This window comes from Grampus griseus, assembly GCF_964374135.1.
Source record: "Grampus griseus genome assembly, chromosome: 3".
Classification (NCBI taxonomy): Eukaryota; Metazoa; Chordata; class Mammalia; order Artiodactyla; family Delphinidae; genus Grampus; species Grampus griseus.
The window spans coordinates 33659417-33687379 of NC_139019.1; the positions used below are offsets into that span (position 1 = coordinate 33659417).

The 27963-nt window shown below is 42.7% G+C and overlaps 1 protein-coding gene across 1 annotated transcript in view; it reads right to left on the reverse strand.

The window, feature by feature from the left end:
• MROH2B (maestro heat like repeat family member 2B) overlaps positions 1–27963 on the reverse strand; it is a gene marked incomplete at both ends in the record, with an annotated part of 60936 nt that overhangs the window by 6898 nt on the left and 26075 nt on the right. Inside the window, 21 exon segments of the mRNA XM_082650286.1 lie at positions 487–660; positions 911–1066; positions 1699–1813; positions 2219–2359; positions 3638–3825; positions 4299–4425; positions 4999–5156; positions 7291–7443; positions 10240–10337; positions 12370–12437; positions 12439–12500; positions 12823–12912; positions 13171–13266; positions 13362–13494; positions 18394–18473; positions 18684–18803; positions 19531–19557; positions 22075–22096; positions 22098–22225; positions 22773–22880; positions 25411–25527. Coding sequence (XP_082506412.1) covers positions 487–660; positions 911–1066; positions 1699–1813; positions 2219–2359; positions 3638–3825; positions 4299–4425; positions 4999–5156; positions 7291–7443; positions 10240–10337; positions 12370–12437; positions 12439–12500; positions 12823–12912; positions 13171–13266; positions 13362–13494; positions 18394–18473; positions 18684–18803; positions 19531–19557; positions 22075–22096; positions 22098–22225; positions 22773–22880; positions 25411–25527 — 2361 coding nt within the window.

A 27963-nucleotide genomic window follows, 5' to 3' on the forward strand; every position in this document is an offset into this window, starting at 1 on the left:
GGGGATTTAGGTGTAAGTCACTTATCTGGGAGGTGGGCCCAGGAAGCATGATAGGCAAGAGAGGAGAGCTACGAAAGGGAACATTAGTGAGTGTGGTACCCCTATGGGCAAGTGGAGCACCATCCTTCTGAGGGGTGAGGAAACCAGGGAGTTTATCTACAAACTCTCTTTTCTTGTTGTTTGAGGGTCCTTTCCCAACACATCCGGCCCACCTTGCTCAAACCAATCATGATTCCTGGGCCAGAGAATACCCTCAGGCAGACACACAGGAAGCCAACAGGCTGCACAGGAATTGAACAGGTGACTTCTGGGGCAGGTGATCTCTGGGGCAGGTGACCTCTGGGGCAGGTGATTTCTAGGGCAGGCCAAGGCATGCAAATGGACACCAAACTGGTCTGCTACAAGCACTACCTGAACCTTTTTCTGCTATAAGCACTACCTGCACTCACTTCTGGGGAGGGAAGATTCCTGAACAGGCTCACTTACGTCTTCAGAAAAGGTTCTTGTTTGCAGCACTATTTCTTTGAAGTAGAAGCTTACATCTCGGTCTGTGAGCAGCTCCAGGATCTTTTTTAGAGCCTTCAAGCTTTCACAGACGACCTCGGTGCGGGCCAGGTGATAGAGGCCTCTGACGATAGATTCTAACTTTATCTGCTTGTGCTTCTTTACTATTTTGAAATAAGGTCTCTTAATCTCGAAAATTGTTCTGTGTGTATCTGGAATAGGGTAGGAGACCCCAGATAAGGGGATTGACGTTCTTTTAGGGTCACATGTCCTTCAACCCAAGAGCCACCACTTCAGCGACTTATTTGGATTTTCACTTAATTTCTATGCAACCACAGGGTGTGGGTTAGTAAATAATTATTTTAAAACTCTACTTAGATGAACTATTTTGCGAGCCCCCCCAAACTCCTTTTACCTTGTGAGGGGCTCCAGAAGCGCTATTACCGAGCCCTCGGATGGCCATTTGCCTCAGAATGGCGTTGGAGCCCCAGGCACTCTGAACCATCAAGATCAGCACATCCCGTATGTTCCCGTGCTTCCAAAGGATTGGCTCCTTCATGAGCTGAAAGTGACACACTCCTCCCCTTTAGTTCAGGTAAGGGCCGCCCTTCAGGAGAGTTCCAAAGGCATTATAGCTATGATTAAAGAGTAGGGCCCCAGCTGCTTGTGGGGCAGAGGAGGGAGCCCTCGGGTGAATTCAAATGTCTGGCAGGAACTAAGCTCTAGAAGTGAGCACCCCACAGGTCAAGGTTATGTGGTGATGAGAACCAAAATACCTAGTTAAGAAGGTATTTCTAATCTAAATGGAAACATGGAGCAGGGAAAACAGGAGTTACTGACAATTTCCTTCTCTGCATTGGCTGGGTCAGCCTTTATCCCAGAGTTTGAAAGGACCATAATATATTTGTTGGTTGCATTTTGTTTTGTCCCTTCCAGGTTGATTCTCTACCCTTCTCTGTCTTGGGAGTTGATGTCTGCAGACCACAGGGCAGGAAGAGGATGAGGCTGAGTTCTTTTTCCTCTCTTTCTCCCTCTCTCTGCTCAGGTACTGTGTCTCCGGCAATAGCTGGATCTCTCCATTGCCAAAGATCCCAGAGACGGTCCCTCTTCCGTGGCTCAAATTCCCACTGAACTCCTGAGAGAAATACCCCACTGAGTCCCAACGAGCCTGCTGGGATGGCTGTGCTCCCTTGCCTCAGAGAAGGAAGCTGCGCCCGTTATCCGGTAGTTCTCCGAGGAGGAGGTCAGGGATGGGAAGAGTTGTTCCGTGATGTCCGGAATGAGTCTGTGTTGCCACGCTGCCATGCTCCTAGAAAACCAAGGCTCCCACTGTAGCAGAGGCTTTTTTCTTTCTAAACAGTGGAAGACACTTTAGTTCTGTTTCTCTATCAGGAAACTAAATGATCCAAAAAGGAATGTTAAAAAGGAAAGAGCACCAAGGCTTAACTTTATAATAGCCTATCCAAGTGCCCGACTGAAGTGTAGTTTGCCTAAAAGTGTTCATTGTATCACTATTTTCTGCGGGGTTGGTGAGTTTGGGGCTGATCCTGCTGTCTCTTCCCAACCCCTTTGCTCTTTCTTCCCTGTTTTTTTTCTCCTGGACTCTATAAGTCCTTACTGAATCAATTGCTGTCAGTAAAGTTGCCTGCGTTGCATTTTTACTTTGTCTTCAGTGTTTTCCTTCGTATCCAGTTCTGGAGTATCTGCACATTACCTGGCCAGTGCACAGACTCCTATGTGGTGCCTGCTGGGACTGCTGAGGAGGGTCCACATGTTGTCCCCGTCGTCAGATTCTCTGGCCAGCCCTTCTTTCGTGGCCTGGGCCTGCACACACTTCAGAGTTGTAGTCGAGAGCCTGAAGGAGACAGTTGGCACCACAAAAGTCAGTCAGTACCATGCAAGGAATTGTGAATCCCCAAGTCCTTAATAAATATCATCAAGCTGTCAGTATTCTGTATTTTCACTTATTATGTCTTGGGGCTCTATATTGATATGTGTGGATCTGGTCACTCGTAAACACTGTATTCTACAGAATAAATACAGCACATTGTGTTTCTTTTTTTAAAAAATGTTCCCTGCAATGCTCGCTCACTCCTGGATGAATGGAGGTTGTTTCACTGATTCTAAAACAAAACAGCACCTTGGAAATCAGGATGCATCTCGCGATGGATAGTGCGTTGCAATTGTTGGCCAGACAGTAGTTGTGATGCAGTTGCTATTGCCTGTGTATACAGTGCGTGTACATGCATGGATTTAGGTATGGCTCTTTGAGCTGTGGGCATTTTAGTAAAGTTACATGTACTATTGGAACTACGTGCGCTGAGCCTAACTGCTATTTAAAATGTCTTTAAAAAGGTTGATTTGGGGGCTTCCCTGGTGGCTCAGTGGTTCAGAGTCTGCTTGCCGACGCAGGGGACACGGGTTCGTGCCCCGGTCCGGGAAGATCCCACATGCCGTGGAGCGGCTGGGCCCGTGAGCCATGGCCGCTGAGCCTGCGCGTCCGGAGCCTGTGCTCCGCTATGGGAGAGGCCACAACAGTGAGGGGCCCGTGTACCGCAAAAAAAAAAAAAAAAAGGTTGATTTGACATCGGAACAAAAAGTTAATGCAAAAAAACAGGAAAGCAGAGCAGTGTGATAAAGGATAACTATACCTACTAATCCTCAAAGAGCTTTTTGGATCAATATAAAATGCAAATTTATAAGAAAGCACTGATTCCTGACTTAATTGGGACTCTTTTTTTTTTCCTTTCTCAATGTTACACGAAATAAGGTTACACGAAATAATGTTGCTTCCTTCAACTGGAGAAGTCTTAGATTTGAGGAAATGTGGTATTTATTTTTATTTTATATTCTTTCCTTGGTGGCCTTGAAAATCACAGAATTCCAACTTTCCTTGAAAGGTCTCAATGAAAGAAAACAAAGGAAGTGGATTGGGCCCTCTAGGGAAGAGGACCTAACTGCTTATTCGTTGTATGACCGTTCTGGGCAACTATGCTGGGTACCCAGGGAAGAAGAGCTATGAGGCTCGAGGATGGAGGGGCCTTGTTCCTTCACGGGTAGTTGAGGCCATGCCAGCCCCTTCTGGAGTCGGGTCAGGACTGCTCTGGAAGTCCCTCTCCGCCTGGCTGTTTACCTGCAGGGGTCTGCGGTCTGCTGCCGCTCCCCTTGCTGCACCACCTGCTGGCGGCGGTTTAGGGTCGACGTGGGCATCTTCTGGCCCAGTGTGCAGCTGACCAGCTTCAGGAAAAGGGCGAACAGCTTTGGGTACAGGCCTGCGACAGGGGTGCCTGTCGACACCACTTCACAAATTGCACAGGCCACCTGAGGGGAGAAAGGACCCTGTGGTCAGGCAGGGCTGATCTTCCAGTTTGTTTTCTCTACAAAGGATTGCTTTCCAGGTTGACCACACTTGCGGTAAAAGCACATAGAAAAGGGAGGGTTTATTTGTCTGGAAACTTCTTAACTCCTGCTGTGTTTCTCTCTCAGGGCTACCATGTGGGGTGACTCCAAACTCCAGGGGGCACCAGTATTGGGGTCTTTCAATAACAAGTGGATATCTTGAAGACTAATTTGGAAATACAGAGACACAGATTTTCTTTGGGCTGATGAGAAATTTCCTTCTGAACATGATCAGCTGCAGACAAAATCACTGCCATATTTGTCCAATATAAACTGGAATTGATTTAAAACCGGGGTATGAGAGGGGAAGAAGTACGATTAATGCTACATCACCCAATGCCAGGTGGGATGGAGTGGGGTGGCATCCCGGGCGGGTGGCAGGTTGTCCAACTCACGGAGATCGCCTCTGTCCCCGGGAGGTCATCTTCTAACTCATTCTCCAGTTTGTCTATGAAGGCTCGCAAGAGTTTGCCACTGGAGGCTGGGTTCTCAGCCAGAGCCTTCCACAGTGTCTTTGTGTCACTAGGGAAGCACGGCAGGAAGCCGATAAGGCTCTACTCCTTGGGATGTGAGCTTTTTCATCTGATCCCCTCTAAAACCACATTATGACTAATCACAGTTGCAAGGACGGATGGACATGCCAGCATGCCTGGGATAATAAGGATGTTTTATTTAACAATCTAGCATTCTGGCCTTGGGTTGCTGAGGTTTGTTAATGTCCATCAAGACAGAAACCTCTCATATAGATTCATGTTAGGCAACCAGAAAGGGAAGAAATATTCACTTTCTAATACTCACTTATTCCTATTAAATAAACACACACACACACACACACACACACACACACACACACACACACACACACACACACACACACACACACACACTCCTAAAACTCTCATCATCTAATGAGGACATATATTTGAAAAATACTTGGAAAACCATTACCTGTGATTCAAACACCATTTCTGAAATTATTCAGGTGAGGTGTTTTCAACTTTTGTTTGCTATCTTTCTCTCAAACCACAGATTCTTCCCCAGTACCTTACAGAGTGGCCTTCCCTAGGAAAAGGGACCAACTCAGTTAGAATCAACCTGTCAAAGGGCAGAGGCTTCTGTAAAAGGTTGGCAACAACTGCATCCATGTGAAAGCTGGCTATTTGGGAGATGGCTTCCAGCATAAACTGAAAACTTTCCTCCTTTTGTCTGAGGACCGGCATGTGATGGTAAATTATGCCCAAGATCTCCAACAGCTAAAAAGAAAAAGCCAAATCAGACACTGAGTTGCCAGTTTTCCTCTACATGGATGGCTTAGGTCACGTACGGTCAGCATATTGTAGGCAGTGGTTGATGAATTAGAAATAATGTTAAAAAAGCAATTGATTCTACACATGGCCTATCTCTTGCTCAGGACGATTATCGATAAATTGGGCATTTATTCTTAAATCAATTTAGCAAACATTTAGCGAAAGGCTGCATTATGCCAGGTGCTGTGTTGGGCACTGTGGGGCATTTACCAGGGATGAATAAGATGTAGCCCTTTCTCAAAAGGAATGGGTGGTCTCATAAAGGACATCAGCCATATACCCAAGGGCTGTGCAGAAGGCTCTGTATGGCAAATGGTGTACAAGAGGTACAGGACTGATAGGGGAATCCACAAGTAACTGAGGTTACTGTGGAGGGACATCTGGTCTGGGTCTCAAAGGATATATAGCAATTCCAAAAGGCAAGGTGGAGATGGTGGGGAAGGTCATCCTCATCAGAAGGAAGAGCACAGGTAAAGATGTAAAATCAGACACCATGAGAATAGAGCACAGAGGGTTTAGAGAGCAGTGAAACTAATCTTTATGATACTACAGTGGTGAACACGTGTCATTATACATTTGTCAACACCAAGACTAAACCCTAACGTAAACTGAGACTTTTGGGTGATTATATGATGTGTCAATGTGCGTTCATCGATTGTAGCAAATGTACCACTGTGATGTGGGATGTGGGTAGTGTGGAGACGGGAGGTATACGGGAACTCTGTACCTTCAGCTCCATTTTGCTGTGAATGTGATGGCTGTAAAAACATAAAATCTATATATGAGAGCATGGTAGAGGCAAATGTGGAAAAGGTTTATGGAATAGGAGAATGGTCCAGTTTGGAGCAAAGAAAGAACGAAGGTGATAAAAGGAAGATAACTTGATAGGAAAGATGAAGCCAGGTGATAAAGGGCATTGAGGGCCACCTTTCTGAGTTTGGGTGTTAATCTGTGTGCAGTGGGGAATGATATTACACATCTGGCTTTTGACGTGGGCAAGGGCATGTCTCCATGCTAAAGAACGTTTGCTTCTAGTGGAAATTTTTCCCGCTTACTTTGGATAGACACTTTTAGGTAAATATAATATTTTCTCAGAATTATAATTCCTTAATCATAAATATCCTGCAAACATGAATACCACACAGTCCCATTTCAATGATTCTTGGAGAGGATTTAGGTCCCTCTTGTAAGCCTTTACTTAGTGTGTGAACAACTTCCCCTTTTATGCTAAACACACAAATACATGGACATTCCAAATCTATTAACATTTGATTCTCTCATGACTGGCCCAGGGCCTGCCACATAGTATGTACTCAATGAATGATTTTGAAAAAAGCTGATTGGACAGTAATTAGCACAGAGGTCATTTCTAAAAGCCATGCTTTGGAAAAATTTTAAATTTAGGGTGGTTGATTCTGGGCTATGGGGACCATAACTTCCTCCTCCTGTTCCCCTTGGAAAGCCTTTATTGAGTTAAAGATTCTTTTCCTCCTCAATCTCTGAATTGCTGGTGTTCTGTTTCTGACTTTAAGAGAGAGAACAGAGTATCTCCATTTGGAGCTCTTAACCAGGCTTCCTGAATTTAAATCCTGTTCTCTCTGCTTTCCAGTTGGTAGGAGGGACTGAGACTTTTCTTTTAGTCAATTCCCCAATGACAGCCTTCTTTACCAGAAAATACCTAAGGGGTGTTCAAGAGCAGCTCGCAGAGTGGCAGTGGGATTAGAAAATTCTCTTGGCCCTCAGTGGCCATCTTAAAGGCATTCGTTCACAAGGTCACGCTCATCCTTGCAGACCTCACAACCCAGTTTTCCATGATCCACATGCCTCTGACCAGAGCGTGGCAGTCTGTAAAGTTCTTATCATCACAGACTAGAGAAGCAATTGAGTGCCTAGACAGGCACTCAGTGTGAGCCTGGCTGTTCACACGCAACTTGGGTCTCTGTTGAGGCCTCTTGAGGCCGTGCGCACTCCCGCCTGTGGCCCATCAGAGGACCAACTGAGAAGTGGCGACCTACTTCTGGTATTGGCATCTCAGAAGTGTTAGAATTCTGCTCAGTTGTCAGATTGGCTCTTGGTTCACCTGATCTTCTAAAGCAGCTCCCTGCTCCTTCAGGGCAGCGATCATCCAGATGCCACATGCCTTTGTACACGTGGGGTTGAGGCTCTCCAGACCGTCCAGGGTTTCCCCCAGGAACATGAGCATTTCTTCACTTGGAATGAGTCTCCTGACAATCTGAGAACGAACCAGAAAGACTCATGTCATCAGCCACCTCACTTCATATCTGGACGCCTATTCTTGGTTTTAGGATAATAGAAACCACTGGGATTTCCACAAAGTTAGCATGTGACTGGGGCCATAGAGACCAGAGACAATACTAAAATAGGACATAGACAACACCTTTCAACTTTAAGTAAACTTCCCTTGAAGTTATCTCTTGATCATTTCATTATTTATTAAATTTCAGGCCTGCCAAGGCAATTTCCTCTCCAAACCTGAAGTTACATCATACCCCATAAAGGAAAAATAATGCATAATGTTTATATGCCATTTTATATGTTATAAAGTACTTTCACATACATTTCATATATCATAGAAATAAGTCTTGTGTCTGCCAAAGAATAGCTAGGCTTGAAAATTCAGGAAATCTATCACTGTGTACTAAGTGCTGTGCTAAATACCCGGTGCCTCACAGCATCCACACAGAGGGTGAATTATTATTATTATTTTTAACATCTTTATTGGAGTATAACTGCTTTACAATGGTGTGTTAGTTTCTGCTGTATAACAAAGTGAATCAGCTATACATATACATATGTTCCCATATCTCTTCCCTCTTGTGTCTACCTCCCTCCCACCCTCCCTATCCCACCCCTCTAGGTGGTCACAAAGCACCGAGCTGATCTCCCTGTGCTATGCGGCTGCTTCCCACTAGCTATTTTACGTTTGGTAGTGTATATATGTCCATGCCACTCTCTCACTTCATCCCAGCTTACCCTTCCCCCTCCCCGTGTCCTTAAGTCCATTCTCTACGTCTGTGTCTTTATTCCTGTCCTGCCCCCAGGTTCTTCAGAACCTTTTTTTTTTTTTAGATTCCATATATATGTGTCAGCATATGGTATTTGTTTGTCTCTTTCTGACTTACTTCACACAGAGGGTGAATTATTATGAACGCTGTCTTTTGCTTTTGCATGTTTCAAGATCAAGCGTAGTCAATAAAAAGTGAAGAAAAGAAAAACTTTGCAATTTTGGTCTCTAAACAAGAACTATACACAATGTTTGGTTGTATATGTCTCTCCGTGTGTATGAATGAAAACACAGGCAGGGGAGGTGAAAAGTTAGAAGTTTGAGTAAAGTCCAGGAGCATTATCTGGGGCTTTAGCCAAGCAAGATGGTCATGATTATGAGTTTGTGGGTATGAAAACATTCCTATTCACAACCGACTTCCTCCAGTATTAAATGGCCCGATGATGTTTGGTAGCACCATCTTTGAGCGGAAATGAGTTCCTTTTCACGAGTAGTTGCATATCCCAGCCGGTTTCTGAGTTACCATGGCTCCAAGATCAAGGCCTAGACTCGTGCCTCTGTTCTGTATAACACGAAATGCCTGCCTGTGTCCAAGCTCAACAGTTATGTTTTTTTTTTTTCATATTGGGATGGATATTGGCTTAGGAAGAAAGGAAGAAAGGGAATTCATGTTTTCGAGCACCTCTCATGCATCAGACACTTTCTTAGGCATTTGACATATGTTCCCTCCCTGTCCCCCACGGGCTTGTCTCCTATGTCCTCATCACCTTCTCATCCCCGCTGCTGCCTCCTTAGTCCAGGCCACCTAATCTCATATGTAGATTCTTACAGTTTCCTGCAAACTAACCTCACTAGTTTCAGTCTTGCCAGCCTATAGTTTAGTCTCAACATGGCAGCCCGATGACCCTTCAGAAAATACAAGTCCAGTCACATTCCTCCTCGCAGAACCACCACTAGCCCATAAGGAGCTTTTGCAAATTAGGAAAAGTGCCCTGTTCTCAAGAGAGTTCTCTGTTATTGTCACAGTGACTGAGTTTGTTGGACCCTTTACTGCCTTCTGTGGATAACTGCCATAATACACATATGAACCTATAATGTCCACGTTAGGAATGATGCTGCCTCACACAAGGGTGCCCTTGTACATTTCACAGCTGCCACAGTGTACCTAGTGGTCTTGACTCTTCTGTTCAAAACCCTCTGCTGGCTTTTGATTCCAATTGGAATCAAAGCCAAGATCCTTAACAAGTCCTGGAAGGCACTTCAGTCAGCTCTGGGCTGTCTCTTGGATCTCATGACCCACTTCTTTCTCCACCTCAGGGCCTTTGCACATGCTGTTTCCATCTGCCTGGAATGTTCTTTTCTAGATGTCTTCGTGGTTCTCCCTTTCAGAGAGGCCTTCCTAGGGGATAACCCCTCCCGTACTCTTTATTCCCTTCCTTGATTTTATTTTTCTCAGTTGTCACTACCTGACATCATATTTATCTGGCACTCCATCTACTAGGATGCAAGCTCAAAGAGGGCAGGCGTTCCTATCCTTAGAGCCTAGAAGAAAGTGTGGCATGTGGTAGGTGCACAGGGCATATTAGGCGAATGAATAAATGAATGACTTGATAGACCAGTCCTCACAACAGCTCTGAGAGGGAGGTTATGCATTTTTTTTTTTAAGATGAGACTGATCACCCAGTGCACACACTTCAAGCAGTGCACACGGAGTGCGTCTGATCGACCCCAAAGTCCTGTTCCTTCCATTCCACCCCACTGCCTCCCTCACCCTGGAGAGGGCCACTTGGTTCCCCAGGTTTCCCAGAGTATGAAATGATCAGTAGCAGGTGTTGCCTGTGCACATGGACCCAGAGTTAATAAATGAGTGGACAAAGGTCTTTCATTCAGCTAGAATGGCTAGGCTGTTGCCCTCCTGGGTAGCGGGGTGTACACAGCTGACTCATTTGGAAATCAACCCAGAATCATCCTTACATCCCTTGGCCAGTCCTCCATATCTTTCACCTTTGCTATTTTGGAGGAAATCTTGATCTGGACCTGCACATCATCACATTGCAGCCCTTCCTGCAAATCCTGTAGTCTTTCCACTTCCAGGCGAATGCCTACAATCAACAAAGCGTGACATAGGAGTTCAAAGAGCTGATAGGGGTTGAAGAAGCTGTCTGTATTTTGATGTGACACTAATTCAGCTGCTGGATGCCTTTAACAAACCCACTGAAGCCTGTCTGATTAGATGGTGAGCATAAGATCAAACACTGATTGAGTAGTTTCTGCATGCCAGCAGCATGCTAAATACTCTGCATGTAATGATCTCATTGCTCCTAAAGATGATCTGAGGTTATTTGCAGTTGAGAAAGCTGAGGCAGAGAGGTGTAAAGCCATTTGGCTGGATCACGCAGTTAGTAAAGATAGGAGAGCTGGAACCTGAACCCTGGTCTGACACCAATGCCAAGGCTCTTACTCCTCTGCTATACTGCTGTCTCTGTTGGAGCTCCATTCTGCACTGAGCCACTCTGGAGGAAATGGTAAGGCAACCATTGTAATAGGAACATCAGCAACTGTGTTAAGTGACTGTTGATATCAATTTGTAAATGCAGACCTAAACGGTAATGATATTCTGTTTGTTGTTTGAATGGAGTATAGTAATTGTGGAAACGCACACCTGAACCACTCTGGAAGGCAGCCTAGCCAATGGGCAGACGACCTGGGCTCAAAGTCCAGCTCCACTGCTTTCAATTGTCCAAGCAACTGGTAAATTTCTTAACCTCAGATCCCTCATCTGCTTTAACAACTGACTGAACAACACCCATGAGTATTAATTGGGTATTTAATTTAGTATCACACTAGTTACTTGTATCTAGTAAAAAAAAAATAATCATCGTTTTTCTCTCTCTCTACCATATTTATTTGGTCAACCAAGAAAAAAAGTTATCGTGAATAATGAAGTGTGAGATTTCTTGTTAACAAAGAATATTTAAGGACCTGAACTTTGCATGTTTCAGGAAAATAAAGGACACTAAAGGGAGAATGGGTAGAACAATAATAGAATTCTAATTCCTTTCTTCCTGTGAGGTCCCTCTCTGGCACATTTCTTCTCTTATTAAAATGGTCCTTTAGTTCTCACTTCCTTAATTCATTTTTTTTTCCTGGCTTTGGTAAAAGCATATACCCTTCATGAATTATCTTCCCATATCCCAAGGGACTGTCCCTTGACTGTCCTATAGCCCAAGAGACCTATTCGGGCTCTGTTGAGTAGTTTGGCCTTTTTGACTGACTCTACCCTCTGCCCCCAACCAAATTCCACCTTTTGGCTCAAAAGCTTTTGCACAGCAAACCTAACAGACTTTTCTTATGCGAATCTTAGAATTATAATATCTCTGTGCTTCCAGCATCAGAACAGTGCCTGACACATGAAAAGTCACTCAAGAAATGTTTGCCAAGTACCTAAGAGAATGAAGAGCCGAGGGTGGGCATGAGCTGCAGTCAACCTGGCTGAGTGTTCCTGGCTGCACCTGGTCTGCAGAGAACTGTGCATACGATGCAGGGCCCAGCTCGGCCAAACACCTGCTTATTTAACCTGGATTTAATCAGGAAGCCCTGAGTGTTGGTTTCAGCCTGAGACTGATGTTTTAAAATTCCTTATATTTCCTGACATTGACAGTTACTCACGTGTCCTGGCAGAGCAGACAGAGGTCCTGCTATGCAAGCTGGAAAAACCTCCACAAAGTTATCTCTCTTAGGAAACTCTGAAAGGCACTTTAGCACCATAATAATAGTGCAATTTCCTCTGGAAGAAAGCCGTGTGATAGAGAAAGCTTTGCTAATATGCCCAATTGCTGTGTGATTTAAATCAGACTCTCTCAAAACATTTTACCTGCTTTAATGACTCTTTATCATGCTCTGGTGGTGTTATCTTTATTTTAAAAAACCAGAAAGCAGAGCCACTGAGGAAAAAGGATCTACAAGAGAGACAAATTGTGTGACATAATTAAGGTATCAGAATTCAGAAATGGCTGAACTGGGGGAGGAGAAAGAGAGGAGGAAGGAGAGAGATAGATGGACGAGGAGAAAAGCTGAGAACAAAAGAAAACAGGTATCTTCTCTGCATCTGTGAGTTTCACATCCTTCCCTCACCTTTTATGCAGAACAGACTAATAGCCGAGCTAGCAGCCGCCTGGCGGATGGAGGTGTCACAGGAGTGAGGTGTCACAGGAGTGAGGAACCAGGAGGCCGAGGAGTGAGCCGATTTTAAAGTTCTCTGGTGCCTGCGGGACTAAGGGGGACCCCAAGGTGACGGGGTGGCTTGACGATGTCCCAGGATAGTCCCAACGCTGGATATTAAGTCCCTTGTTCCTTCCGTGCAGGCCCTTAGAATAGAATGGACTCTTGGACTTTAAGGGCAGTGGTCAAGTAAGCGAGCAAGCGAGCAAAGACGCTCTGGGTTAGGACAGACCTGGCTGGTGGTTCTCCGGAAAGACCCCACCCGGGACTGGAGATCCGTCACGCACAAGTTTTGGATTCCAGCGGCCTCAGGGGTCCCTGCTGTTAGCAAGCAATGCCATCCATCCATTTTAGGGGCTTTCTTACCTCACTATCGTTTGTCAGCACTTTCGCGGTGATCTGGAAGGCTCTTTCCCTTTCCCACTCTTTTTGTGAAACAAGCCACATTCGGAGAAGCTGTTGGTCAAAAAGTAAAAGTCTTTCCTTAGTATCCTCGTATTCATTCGCTCTCGTTCTCTCGCTCTCGCTCTGCCTCCTCTGGAACAGGGTGCTGGCCTCCCCACAAACCCTTTTTAAGTGGGCTGGCCCTACGTGGTGGGCCACGTGGGTCGGGCTGGACGAGTCCCTGTGACGAGGATGAGGCAGAGTTTGGAGGGTGCCTTGGAGCACCGATTAGGGACTATGGGAGTCAGTTTGAGCAGTGGCCCTACTCACGTTGACCATTTCTTGACAGTCCTCTGCTTTCACGTTATGCCACATCATGGTCCTCAGCAGCTTCCCCAGAGCATCCATGGATCGTTCGTAGAGAAACTGAAATCAAAGTGAGTGTGAGGGTCAGGCCGAGGGGAGCAAGTTCATTCATTCTACTCCACTCTGCACTCCCCTCGGGCCTCGCCCCCTCATACATGAATGTGCTCCGTGTCTGTGTCTGTCTTGCCCTCATTTTTGAGTTTTTCCAGAGGTGGAAGGGGCAGCAGCTTCCGGATATTCTCAAGAATATTAAGATGGTCATTCAGTGAGAGCTGAGGTTTCAGTTTACTGAAACGAGAACCACGGGGAGGAGTGGATATTATGTTGACAAACAAAACATAACCCAGTAGAATTCCCAAGAACTGCCAGTCTGAAGGGGCTGAAGGGGTCAGGTACATTTCTGATGGGCTGGGATGTTGAGGGAGGTGGTGATGGAAGTAGAGAGAGATTGGGGACATAGAACCAGACTGTAGCGGTGGGCATAGTCCACACGCTTCAGGTCTAATTTATTAGAGTGATAAGCAAACCATCACTTGGTTTGCATTACTTTACCCTTTACTATATGATCTAACATTAATCTACTTGTTTTCTTCAGCACTTGACTATGTGTGCGTGTGTGTGTGTGTGATAGAGAGAGAGAGAGAGAGAGAGAGAGAGAGAGAGAGATTGATTCTAAGTTTGGAGCAGTGAGTTTTATAAATTTCATATGTCCTCTCATGTTATATGTAATGTCACACATACTATAGGTTCTTATAAATGCACAAGTGAATAAATGATAATGGAATCTTCCTTCTTTTGTTCCTTTCTTTCCTTCCTCTCCCTCTTTCTTTCTTTCTGACATATACTATAGACATTACGAGGATATAAACAAACCTGGACATAACTTGGAAAAATGTAAATGTTCAATAAACATGAGAAACTCCATTTGTTATTAAATAAGTGTAAATTAAGACAATACAATACCACTTGTCAGCAACCAAATTAACAAAGAAGTTAAAAATGATGACACTGTCAGAGAAAGGTGAAATTGGTTCTCTCACTGGAGAGTAAAAGTCAGTAACAGCTGGGACAACTCTATTGAAAGTGTTAAATGTGTTGATAGATGCTGAATAATCTTCTCATCCTTACCGTCTGGCTGGCTGTTTAAAAAACTCAACTTATTGAGCTATAATTTATGCACAACCAGCTGCATCCATTAAAGTGTGCAATCAAATGAGTTTCATACTCATGGAACCACCACTATAATCAATATAGAACATTGCTATCATCCCCCAGTTTTTCCTCATGCTTCTTTGCAGCTCGTCTCTTCCTCTACCCTGGCCCAAGGCAACCACTGATTTGCTTTCTGCCATTAGAGATTAGTTTGCAAGTTCTACAGGTGTCTTGTCCATGTGAGGATAGCCATTAGCAACATGTGGCTATTGAACACTTGAGTTGTGGCTGGTTTGATTTAAAATAGGCTGTAATTGTAAAACACACTGGATTTTGAAGATTTAGTATGAAAATCATGTAAATTATCTTATTACGTCTTTATTTTAAATACTTGAAATAATATACTGAATATATTAGATTAAAATTAATTATTAAAATTAATTTAACTTGTTTCTTTTTACACGTTTAAAAGTGGCTACTAGAAAATTTTAACTGACATATGTAACTTGTATTATACTTTATTTCTACTTGACAATACTGTTCTGGAGCCTGGTTAATTCTTAATTGATCTTCAAGATTTATTTGCACTTTCTTTAAACCTCCCTCATCTTTGTAAACATGGCAACTTGTGCCTTCCCTTATTTTGCTTCTTATCGAGTTTTAGAGAAATTATGTGAATGTGTTTTGCATTTATTTCCCCTAGTTGACTAAAACTCCTTCAGAGCAAGGCCGTATTTTGTTCAACATTGTCCTTTTAGAACCTAGCTCAGTGTCTGATACATGGATGCAACTCAATAATATTTATTGAAACGAATTGTCAACTTTTATAATTAGAAGTTCAGAGAACACTTTTTGCACAAGGGTGTTCACCAAAGTATTACTTATAGTTTTTAAAAACAAGAAATAATTAAATGTAGCAATAGGAGGTTGATTAATAATTAAATGTAACAATATGAGGCATATCTATGTACCAAGATATTAGGCAGCCATTAAAAATGATGTTTGTTACCTCAACATAATAAATGCCACATATGAAAAGCCTACAGCTAACATCATGCACAATGGTGAAAGACTGAAAACTTTCCCTCTAAGATCAGGAACAAGACAAAGATGCCACTTCTATTTAACATAATACTGGAAGTTCCAGCCAGAGCAATTAGATAAGAAAAATAAATAAAAGGCATCCAGATTGGAAAGGTGAAGTAAATTATCTCTGTCTGCAGATGACATGATCTTATACATAGAGAATCCTAAAGAATCTACAAAAAATATTAAAACTAATAAGCAAATTCATCAAAGTTGCAGAATACAGGGACTTCCCTGGTGGCTCAGTGGTTAAGAATCCTCCTGCCAATGCAGGGGACAAGGGTTCAAGCCCTGGTCCGGGAAGATCCCACATGCCATGGAGCAACTAAGCCTGTGTGCCACAACTACTGAGCCTGTGCTTTAGGGCCTGAGTGCCACAACTACTGAGCCCACGTGCTGCAACTATGGAAGCCTACGTGCCTAGAGCCCGTTCTCCACAACAAGAGAAGCCACCGCAGTGAGAAACCCGTATACCACAACAAAGAATAGCCGCTGCTTGACGCAACTAGAGAAAGCCTATGCACAGCAACAAAGACCCAACGCAGCCTCAAAAAAAAAAGTTGGGGAATACAAAATCAACACACAAAACTCAGTTGCATTTTTATACACTTAAACAATGAATCATCAAAAAAAGAAATTAACAGTTCCATTTACAATAGCATCAGAAAGAATAAAATACTTAGGAATAACCAAGAAGGTGAAAGACTTGTACACTGAAAACCACAAAATGTTGCTGAAGGAAATTAAAGAGACACAAATAAAGAGAAAGACATTCCATGTCCTTGGATTTGAGTATTTATTATTGTTAAGATGTCCATACAAAGCAGTCTACATATTTAATGGAGTTCCTATCAGAATCCCAATGACACTTTTTGAAGACATAGAATAATCCATCCTAAAACTCATGTGGAATCTCAAGTGACCCCAAGTAGCCAAAACAATCTTGAAAAAGAACAAAGTTGGAGATCTCACACTTCCTGGTTTGAAAACTTATTACACGACCACAGCAATCAAACCAGTATAGTATTGGCATAAATAAACAGACATACAGACCAATGGAATACAATGGAGATCCCAGAAATAAACTCTAGTATATATGGTCAGATGATTTCCAACAAGGGTTCCAAGACCATTCAGAGGGGAATGATATTGGATTTGGAAATGATTTCTTGGGTATGACACTAAAAGCACAGATGATGAAAGTACAAATAGACAAATGGGCCTACATCAAAATTAAAAACTTCTGTGCATCAAGAACACAATTTAGAGTAAAAGACAACCTATGGAATGAGAGAAGATATTTGCAAATCATATATCTAATAAGGGGTTAATAACCTTATAGAGAATAGAAAGAATATAAAATATATAAATAACTCCTACAACTCAGCAACAACAAAAAGAAAGAACCAAAAAAAAGGGACAAAGGATTGAACAGACATTTTTCCAAAGAAGATATACAAATAGGCAATAAGGCTATGAAAAGAGGCTCGAAGTCATTAATCATTAGGGAACGGCAACTCAAAGCCACAATGAGATACCATCTCACACCCATTAGGATGGCTACTGTAAAAACAAACAAACAGAAAATAACAAAGTGATGGCAAGGATACAGAAAAATTAGAACCCTTGTGCACTGATGGTGGGAAGGTAAAGTAGTGTCACTGCCAGAGAAAACAGTATGGTGGTTACTCTAAAGATAAAAATAGGCTTGACATATGATCCAACAGGCCTACTTATGGGTATATACCCCAAATAATTAAAAGCAGGGTCTGGAAGAAATATCTGTGCACCCATGTTCATAGCAGTGTTATTTACAATAGCCAAAATGTGAAAAACACCCATCAGATGAACGTCCAACAGATGAATGGATTAACAAAATATGGTATACACATAGAATGGAATATTGTTCAGCCTTAAAAAAGGAATGATATTCTGATTCATGCTACAACATGGATGGACCCTGAAGACATTGTTCTAAGGGAAATAAGCCAGGTGTCAAAAGATAAATACTGTATGATGCCACTTACATGAGTTACCTAAAGTATAAAATTCACAGAGACAGAAAGTAGAATGGTAGCTGCCAGGGCTGGTGGAAGGAGGGAATGAAGAGTTGTTTAACGGGTACAGAGCTTCAGTTTTGCAAGATGAAAAGAGTTCTGGAGATTGCTTTGCACAACAATGTAAAAGTACTTAACACACTGAACTGTACACTTAAAAATGGCTCAGATGATAAACATGTATACTTTACCACAATCAAAAATTTAAAAAATTAATAAAAAACGACTGATGTCTGTGAAGAGTTGGTAATAACATTGGAATATGTAAGATGAGGTGAGAAAAAAAAAACAGGATAAAAAATCATATGCAGAGTAGAATCTCAACTCTGTAACCAACATGGAAGACTAGAAATAAAGACCTGGAAATATACCAAAATGTTGATAATAAGGGGGGGAGGATTGGGATGATTTTTATCATTTTTAAAAACTTTCTATAGTTTCCAGGTTTTAACAGTGAACTTCTATTTCTTTTACTGCAGGGGAAAAATATTATTTTAAAAACGTGCTTAAAATTATTATCTTCAGGTTTATTGCTGCTAACCAAACTAGGGTGTGATTAAGGGTTTCATATATTTCTAATGGGACGATTAAAATTTGCCTACAGGCCAAGATAAATTATTTTTGCACAGAAGTTTCAGTCCTCATATATCAGTAAGTCTGACTCTTGTAAGCAGCTCCGCTAGTCCCTGTGAGTCAACAAATGATCAGGCTCTCAGTCAATTCTGTCACTCTGGAAAGAGAAAAAGCCCCCATTTGAAATAACCTATTGATGAACTGTGTTCATGTTTGATCGGTGCACTAGAGTCTGCACCGATCGATAAGTCAGTTGATCAGAATGAGGATATGGGGGAGGAAATATTTTTTCAATGAGAACAAACAAAAAATTCTCTACCTGAGGTATCTGATGGCGATTAAGACTTTCCACCGAACAGGGCTAGCCAAGGAATCCAGGGGCTCATCCCTGATGAAGTCCTGCAACACAGACAAGGAGGTAAACTGTCTCAGGAAGGACCAGGGGAGTTTCTAGACACAAAGAGGTGGAAACCTCATCGGACCGTTGGGCACCCTCAGGCGGAAATACGCCCAAGGTTTGTTCTTCGGGACTGGTGAGTTTTACCCATTACCTGCACTCTTGGTAATGAACTTCTCAGGGTTTTGCCCATATCCTCCCTGCACACTCACCAGCGTGTAACTCAGCAGCACCTCCTTGTAGGAAGACTTGAACTTCTCATCCTCAGCATCTTGGACAGCAATGCCAGTTTCCGTGATACTTCTTATAAAACTCATCTGCAGATCCATGTCCTAAAGCAAAATGACTCACAGTGCAAGCCAGGGTCTTAGACACCACACCCGGCTCTACAAATAGGGTTGAAATATGTGCCCAGACAGGAGTGACACTCTGCTCCTTTTGCCATCTCCACCTTAGTCTCGGATCCAAGTTGCAGGGAAGTTGAGAAAGTAAGGTCAATCTCCAGCCCCTCCAGCTCCCATCATAAACTGAGGTTTCTCTAGAGCAGTGGCTTTCAAACATTTTTGATCAGAAATCAAAATAGGAAACAGTTTACGATTCTACCCAGTACTTACATGCACAATATAGTGAATATATATATATAAAATACATAACTGAAATAAAAGTTTTATGATATTTATTATTGCTATGTGCAATGTACTCTTCTATTTCTCTTTTATTTCATTACAAACATTTTGCTGGTTTTGATCTATTAGCTATATTAAATTGATTTCATGATCTACTGGTGGTTTACAACCCACAGTTCTAAGAACACTGTTCTAGTTTACAGTCTAACTTCCAAACCACCTAGAACCAAATACAGCTCCTTGTTCTGTCTTAAATTAGGTTCAGGGTTCCTGGCTTCAGAACTGGATTAATTAGTTATATTTTGGGATCTTTTCCTGTGGAATCAAATCAAGAGAACATTTATGCTTACTGTACTTCCAGGGAGCATAATTTGTATTCAAATATATTTATACTCAAACACAGGTATTCAAATATATCACATATGCTGCATACCTTGTTCATCACAGCCATGCCCAGAACCTGAAAAAAATCAAAGGCAGAAGCAGACACTAGAGCAGCAGTTAGAGTTCCCTCATCCCAACAAAAAGACCGACCCATCAACCTGAAGGACAACAGTGAAGTAGGATGCCGAGTCCTTCCAACTGGTGGGAGCTGTTGCCTCCCTCCCCCAGTTTCAAAGGGAGACCCTGTACACTGGTAGATTCTTTGCCCTGGGTGAATCATGACTAAACTACAGAAAGCAGCATAAAGATGTCAAGCCTTTGGGCTTCAGCCTTCTCATTTTAAAGAGGCTCTATCAGACTTTGGTAAGAAAAACGGTATTAAAGCTCTTGGCAGAAAAAGCGGTGAAAAGTTATAAAATGAAAGTTAATAGGGCAGCTGACTTTGGAATTGAGATATAGTTAGTTCTGCGACAACGCCTGTGTTGAAAATGGCAAATTTGTTTCAACGAAATTGATACATGAGGGAATACTTTTAGCATATTCTGAATTTTGAGTTTGCTTATGAACAGTTTTGTCCGTGAGAGCAAAAAGGTACAACAGTTGAACTGAGCCGCATAGGAAGACTTGTGCACATACCTCGAATATCCGTCAGTTTACTGTGTGTGATGAGCTGCTCTCATTCAAGTCTGGCATTACAGCTGTTTGTCAGATTTCAGATAACCCTCTTTCCCACCACCATTTCATAGTAGCTCATAAATTGCACAGCTGACTTCAGGTGTTTTGCAAGGAAACGTGCCGTCATTTCTTGGTAGTATTTATATATTTCCTAAATGTTTTTTAAATTACTTTTGAAAATTTAATTCCGTTTTTTTTTTAATGTGTCATTGATGGGGTTTTTTTGAATGTTGTTCCCCTCACCCCATTTCTCCCATAATCCCTGTGGTTTTTCTGGTACTATCTTGTGCAAATGTTACCTTATAGCAGAACTGACCTCAAAGTGTCCAGTGATCTTTTTTTTTTTTTTTTTTTTGCGGTATGCGGGCCTCTCACTGTTGTGGCCTCTCCCGTTGCGGAGCACAGGCTCCAGACGGGCAGGTTCAGCGGCCATGGCTCACGGGCCTAGCTGCTCCACGGCATATGGGATCTTGCCAGACTGGGGCACGAACCCATGTCCCCTGCATCAGCAGGCGGACTCTCAACCACTGCGCCACCAGGGAAGCCCCAGTGCTCTTTATCTGAAACATCTTTGTCTCTTTCCTTTTTTATTTTTATAATGATTTTCCTCAATGATGGACTAAATATTAATGTAACATAAAACGTCTTTGAAAATTTTGTTTTCAGTTCTCATCATTGCTTATCAAATTTTGGGTATGTCAGAATCACTTTTTGAGGAAGGTGTTAAAATTACAAATTCAGTGATCCATCCCTGAAGACTGATTCATTAGGGATCTCCATTTTTAACAGGCTTTCCAGGTAATTCTCATGCAGCTGAGGTGTGAGGATCACTGCCCTACATCCTTCCACTAGCATGTACCTATATCTACAATACCGTGAGCTCCCTATGAGTCCATTCTTCTCACCTACACACATGAATAAATGTCAAGAGCACAGATTTATCAAATAGGTGGTTTGTGGAGGACACAGAAGAGGAGATAAAGGAACATAGTGTACAATCCCTAACATCAAGGTGCTGTCAATCTAATGGGAGAAGCAGATGTGCAGGTAATCAACGAAAACCCCTAAACCTGGCTGTGAATAAGAATCATTCATAAACCTTTAAAAAATACAAATGGCAGACCCCACCCCAGACTTACTGAGGCAGCCTCCCTGGATAATGACTCTGGGAAGCCATATTTTAAACCTGATTGCTAGGTGGGTCTTAGGTGGCTAACTTGGTACTAATCAGCAAAGTGGCTGAACTGACAACCTGTAGAAAGCATTTTATTAAAGATACAAAAAGTGCTATGGGGGACAGAAATGATTGGATGAATTCCAACTCGGTTTTGTGGTTCCGAGGCAGAAGCATCCTTGGCATGTTGAGGAGTGTCAAGGATGGTCAGCGTGGCTGGGATGATGGTGGAGGGGAAATTAGTACAACTTGAGGTGGACTGAGTAGATTGACAAGTGATGCATTTTATTCACTTAAAAATACATAAATGGCTCTATTTGTGAGACACTCTTTTAGATGGCTTATAAGTATTACCCTATAAAAGGTTAAACAGCTACCATTAGCAGCTCATCAGAGACTATTACAGGGAAGTAATAAGCCAGCTGCTCTAATGTAGTACAGGAGTCATTGCTTTAAGTTTAAATGAGGGTGAGATCATGGTGGGTACGACTGGTCTAGGAAGGCAGTGCGGGAGTGGTGGGATGTGAACTGCCCAAGGTCTTAAGAAAGAAACAAATCACTCAACTCTGTTTCATAATAAAATGTTCTCTTTCCGTAAGTTCTCATCCTCCAAACATACTATACCATACCCTATCTTTCCTTTGGTCTGTGTCCTTTGAGCATGAAGATTTCCAAGAGCTGAGTCCCTCCAAGTTTTGGGAACCCCAGCCTTGGAAATCGAGGTGGCCCTGTGTTGGTTGTTACCTGAGAGCACTGGCCATAAAGAAACGACTTGGGATACAATGTCTTGATCAAGCCTGGGGAGGAGCTGCCTCTTGGGAGCATGGAGGGCCACGGCTCCATAGATTACCATGACGTCAGTCTTGGTCAGGCTCTTTTTCCCAGAGAAAATACCCTGAAGAGGAGGAAAGAGAGACATAAAAAATATGACTGAAGGAGTTTCTTTTTCTCTCATGTTTTTTCTTAATTCTATGGGCCGCTAGGGAGTTAAGAAATGGGACTGAGATTATTACAATTAGTCTGAAGCTGACACTCTTGCCTATATAAATTTAAACACACAGGACGGTGTTGTGGATCTATCAGGCGTTAAGAGAGGTACCTGTGAGAAGGCTTGCATTAATTTTTACTCAGTAAATTCTTCTCCTTTAGGGGAAGCAGAGTGTACACAATGGAAACTCTCCATGAGGCCTGAGCAGCTGGGACAAACCTAGGCACACACAGAGCTCCTTAGGGCCTCCCAGGTCAGCATTAGTGACAGAAAGTGGAGGAGACTTGTTACCTAGCTGGTCATTCTTCAGGGCCTGGGTTCGGACAGTTCTGACCTGGAATAAAGACCTGGGGACGGGAGCAAGTATAATACGGAGAAAGGATATTCACTGAAGCAGTCAGTGTCATTTGCCTTTGCAATGACCAAGGGCTTTGGAGGAGCAAATTCTTTTTACCTTGCATCGATTCATGAAAAACTTTTCCCGATCTTGGAATGTTTTAAGAACTTTTAAAACAATTTCAAAGTGGTTCTTGGCACAGTATCCTAAGATAGATGTTATTCCCTAAAATCAGAAGAGATAGGACATTTTGAGTTTATTCATCTATTCAACAAATATATACTGAGCACCCATTATGTGTCAGGAACTCTTCTAGGTGCAGGGGATACAGGATTGAACAAAACACATCAAACTCCCCAACCTTTTGAGTGTGCAGCGAGGGGAAGTGATGGGGAAGTGACTGAGAAGTGACATAAAGTGAACACAAATTTGGTAAGCATGTAAATGTAAATGTATAGTATGTCCGAAGGTGATAAGTGCTATGGAGATAAGAAAAGCAAAAAAAAAAAAAGAGTAGAAGCTGCACACTGGGGGGAGTTGGCAATATAAATAGGGTGCCCAGAGAAGGCCTCAGTACAAGGATGACATGGAATAAGCAAGAGACTGAGCCATTGGACTACCTGGGAAGCAGAATTCTAAACAGATGGAGTAAGTGCAAAGGCCCTGAGGTCCGTCGAGGAGGGCAGAAGGAACAATCAAGGGAAGTGCAGGATGAGGTGAGAGAGGAAGTGGGGGTTGGTCTGAGTAGGGCCTTTCAGGCCACAGCCAGTCATTTGGATTTCTAATCTTAGACTAGTGGGAAGCCAGTGGAGGTTTTTTTGAGCTAGAGTTGACTGTCATTTCTATAGGATCCCTCTCCTGCTGAACGCTTACTGTATCTCAAGTGGCTAAAATGTTGAAATCTGGTAGCTCCTGTCTCATGCTCTGTGGTCATATTCCCCCCTTGCCCACATTCTTCCCACCTCTCTTGCTCGAGGCTCACGTCACCACTGTACCTTCATGGCAGTTTGTTTATGAGTCCTGTTACATTTCATCTGATTGTATAACCCGGCTAGAACCACCATGACCACTGTCACCAAGGTCTCAACCAGCACTGTTCTTAGTCCTCAGATACCAGGCCACATACTCTCCATTGTCAGAAGATGCTTGGAAGAGATCTTTAAAGGCTTGTGGCCTGATGTCTCTGTGTTCCTTGGTCATGGCCTAAGATATAAACCTGTGTCTTTCAGCCTCTGGGTCCTGTCACTCCACAGTGCTCTGTGTTTCTCCTCTCCCAACCCATCTTCCTAATGTCTTAACTCCTTCCCCTACTTTTCCACCTATGTCCCACTGTCCTTCTATCATGTAAGTCTGGCAAAGCCCTGGATAAATCTGACTCCCCATTTGCCGATCACCTATCCCTACACCTCATCTGCAGGAGGCTACTGGAAAAAAAAGTGACCCCACGGAGAAAATAGGTGCCAGTAGAAGGTGATTTCAACCCCCAATGGGGCCCTCAAATCTGCACAGATGTCCTACATCTTTCCCTGAGTCCATTTTCTCTCTCCAGTTCCTCACAGTTGCAACCTCAGCTCTCTTCTCCTGAAAATGTTCACTAAGCATTCTCCATGAATAAGAACTTTGAGAAGGGTTCTATTTTCCCTTATTTTACTTGGAAGAACCTGAGGGATGTAGGTAGCATGTTGTAGAGGCAAGATTTGAATCCAGCTAGTCTGACATCAGAATCAGAGCTCCGGTGTCACCTGAGGGAGAGAGTCACGCTCGGGAGATGGAAGGCCAGCAGGCTCAGTGAGACTAAGAAAGTTACGCGTTAACACCTTACCCATCCAGAGGTCATTCACTAAGTGACTTGAGTGTGTGGGACACACTCAAGAACTTGAAGTAAAGTTAAGTAAAAGAGGAATTTGAGAAGCTCAAATGGATGTCACAACGTTCATCTTTTCAAGTTTGTGAACCCCTCAGACGTTGAATGACGGCCATATTGTATGCTTATATCTGAAATAAACTGACATTTTTTCCTAGCCCAGAGCAGAACTAAAAGGGCAATTAGGATGGGAAAAATGGTGCTAGGAATAATGCCAATGAGCAATGTGATGACTGAATATCTGAGAAGGAACAGTTTCAAAAGTTCAGTAAGTCTAGTGGTTTCTAGCCATTTACGATGGGGAAAGGACCCTAAACATCTGAGAATTTCTGAGAAGAGTATATAACAAGACAGACTATGAAAATATATTTTTTACTAGCTGGTCTTTATTAGCCTTGCAGAGTTTTGTTTTTGTTTTTTTTTTTTAACAGACATTCTCCTTTTTCTTCCACATTCACATATGCTCTCCAGCTTAGGCTAGGGTAGGGAAGAGGCAAAAACACTTTGCAAAAGCTCTTCAGGTTATACTTATATTTTCTCTAGGTGGAAAACCAATCGTATATAAGCTTACTTTCAGCTTACAAGTTTAATGATTTTGATACTTACAATCATACTCTTAAATTATAAAGCCAAGGTCAAAATATATTTAAAATACTCTTGTTAAGTGAGTGATTAAAATTCATTTTTCAATATCTTCACAAACCTGGTTAGATAATGAAGCACTGATATTTAAATAAGGAAGTTTCATTTTTCTGAAAAATTCTGTTGGACTCTCTTGAATGCATGGATAATTCTGAATGAGTAAGACATTAACATAAGAACTGTCAGAGGTTTTCCAGAAGGAATTCATTATCATTATCATGAGAGGAAATTGAAAGAAAGGGGTCCCACCTGGCGTTGATCCCCCAGGTGGTTGGGAGCAGCCAGAGCTTCCTTAATCTGTGAGCTTACAAAGTCTGTGTCTTGGCAGGTTGCTAAGGTGGTTCCCAAGGCTTTCCAAAGAAATTTCTGGAAAACAAAGGACAAGCAACACAGTTAAAGGTTGGAAAGCAAGACTGATGAAAAATGGAAAGAGTTAAAACAGTCATTTGAAGAAAAGACATTGAGGTAACTTATGACTGCTTACTAACCATGTACTTTCCTATACTGTCTCTTCAAAGCGTTCCCCCCGCCCCCCCCCCCCCCCCCCCGCCAAGGCTCTGTCCTCTACCTGTGTTCTTCTGCTCTCCTCTATGCCATGTGCTCCACCATCATAATACCTTTCACTCTCTACTGTAATTTTTAATTTTCTTATTTGTCTCTATGCTCAGAATTTCAGTTCTTGGTTGCAGAGGGTCTTATTGATTATTTCCAGTGGACAGTCACTGGTAGCTAATAAGTGCTCATTGCATTAACATGCTCAATAAAATTGTGTAATTTTGAAGATAATGCCATCAGATATTCTCAAACTCCACAGTATATTGACTTAGTTTATCGTTTAGGAGATTTAGAGTATAGTAATTTTGAAAATAATACTTTGTATGCTCTACTATTATCTCTCTCCCAGGAGTAGAGTGAGTTGTCCAGAAGTGCTGCCAGAATGGTATTAGGAGTGAAAAAGAAAATTCACATAGGAACTTTTGCACACACGTTGTGTCTTTAGTACGGAACTCTAAACTGGGGAGGGAAAGCACCCCATGGAGGAACACTGGAGGCGGAGCATGTGGGGAATCATTCTGTGGCTTCCATCTCCCTTACAGGTGGTGAGAATGTTGGATTCATTATGCCAGCCCTACCCTGGTTACTTCTGCAGTGTCAGGATGGAGAAAAGGCAAGTAGGAAAGTCGTGTCTTCCTGTCATCTTTTGTTAGAGGCCATGTATGATGTAGAGCTATACCTGGAGGTGTGGGGCAGCCCCTCAGTGGCTTGTGTTTGAACAGTATAGCACACTCCTGGATGTAAATAGGTATATGAACATGTGTGTATATATAGCTATGTAATACCAGATTGGCATCTCTTTATTTAGACTGTCCATCTTGTTACACACAGGAGAGTAAAGTGGCCAGTTGGAAGTCCACTCTAAGGACCCTGCAGAGCTCCGAGGATTGTAGCTATGGAGTGGTCATTATTGATCAGAAAGGATGTATGGCACAGGAGGAAAGGAAAATCTAGTAGTAACAAATGAAGTTAAATTAGTACATTCAGGAGAAATTGTACGCATTAGTCTGACTTGGGATGAGGGGGGACCTAAGGTGATAAAACAGGTGGAAGAACTACCAGAGTAAGAGTAAAACCAGAGTAAGAATCTGACAAGGTAGCAGCCACTTCACTCTCGGTTGTCCAGGCAAAAGACCCCCATGATCATGGAATCATAATGAGGAAAAGTGTTTACAGAACTGGAGTAAATATTAATTGGGGTCAAAGCTGCTAGAGTCTATTCAACTCCATCTTGGGAGAAGGACAGGAAAGAGTCTGGAAAAGTCTTGTGCTGAGAAAAAATTGATTTGATCAGGGGGGAATATGACTTAACGTGTGAAGGGCTAGCTAGCCTCTGTGGCCCCCAGTACTGCTGATTTGTTGCTTCTCTGCTGAATTTGGTCAGGTTCAATGTATAGTGCATTCTTACTTGGGGACTTGGCTAGGAATCCCAGAAATCAGAAACCCAGAATTGGGGAAAAAAATGTCATTGATTGCAAAAATAGCCATAACCTTTCTATCCCACCTCTATCCACGCCTCCCTGCTATGGGAGTTTGCAGCTCCTATCAAGACGACTCTTTTTCTCCATTCCTTGCATCTGGACTGATCTTGTGACTTGCTTTTGTCAATGGAATTGGTAGAAGCAATAGTATGCCCCTTCTGAGCTTAGACCTCAGGAGACATTGCATACTTCATTGCCCCCACCATGAGAGCAAGCCTGGGCTAGCCTGCTGGAGGATGAGGGACTGCAAGTAGCAGAAAAAAGCTGTCCTAGTTAAGATCATCCCAGACCAGCCAATCCCCAGTGCACTGCAGTGAGGCTGGTTGAGATCAGAAGACTGCCCAGTTGAGCCCAACTCAAACTGTCAACTTGCAAAATTGTAAGCTAACTAGGTGCCTGTTATTTTAAGCCACCAGGGGTAGTTTGTTATGCTTCTAAAGCTAGTTGGTACACTTACTTTTCTGGTGTTAAGTGTAAAGGTTTAGAGCCATCTAAGCAGCTCATTGCTTGAATTGCTCTGCCTACTCATACAACCATTATCTTGGACTAATCTTGTGGGTTTGGAAGCTGTTGGATGAATGGTACTACCTGAGATGCACAAGGCTAGTTCGTGTATAAGAAGATGAGTCATTGCTCACCAAATTTTTTCTGATGGGTGGGTCTGCAGGCTGGATAGACCAATTTGGAGAATCAGTACTGTGTACCAAATTAGAGTCAATCAGTGAGAGGAATTTTGAAAATTACATAGAAGAGTTAGAGGTTGCTA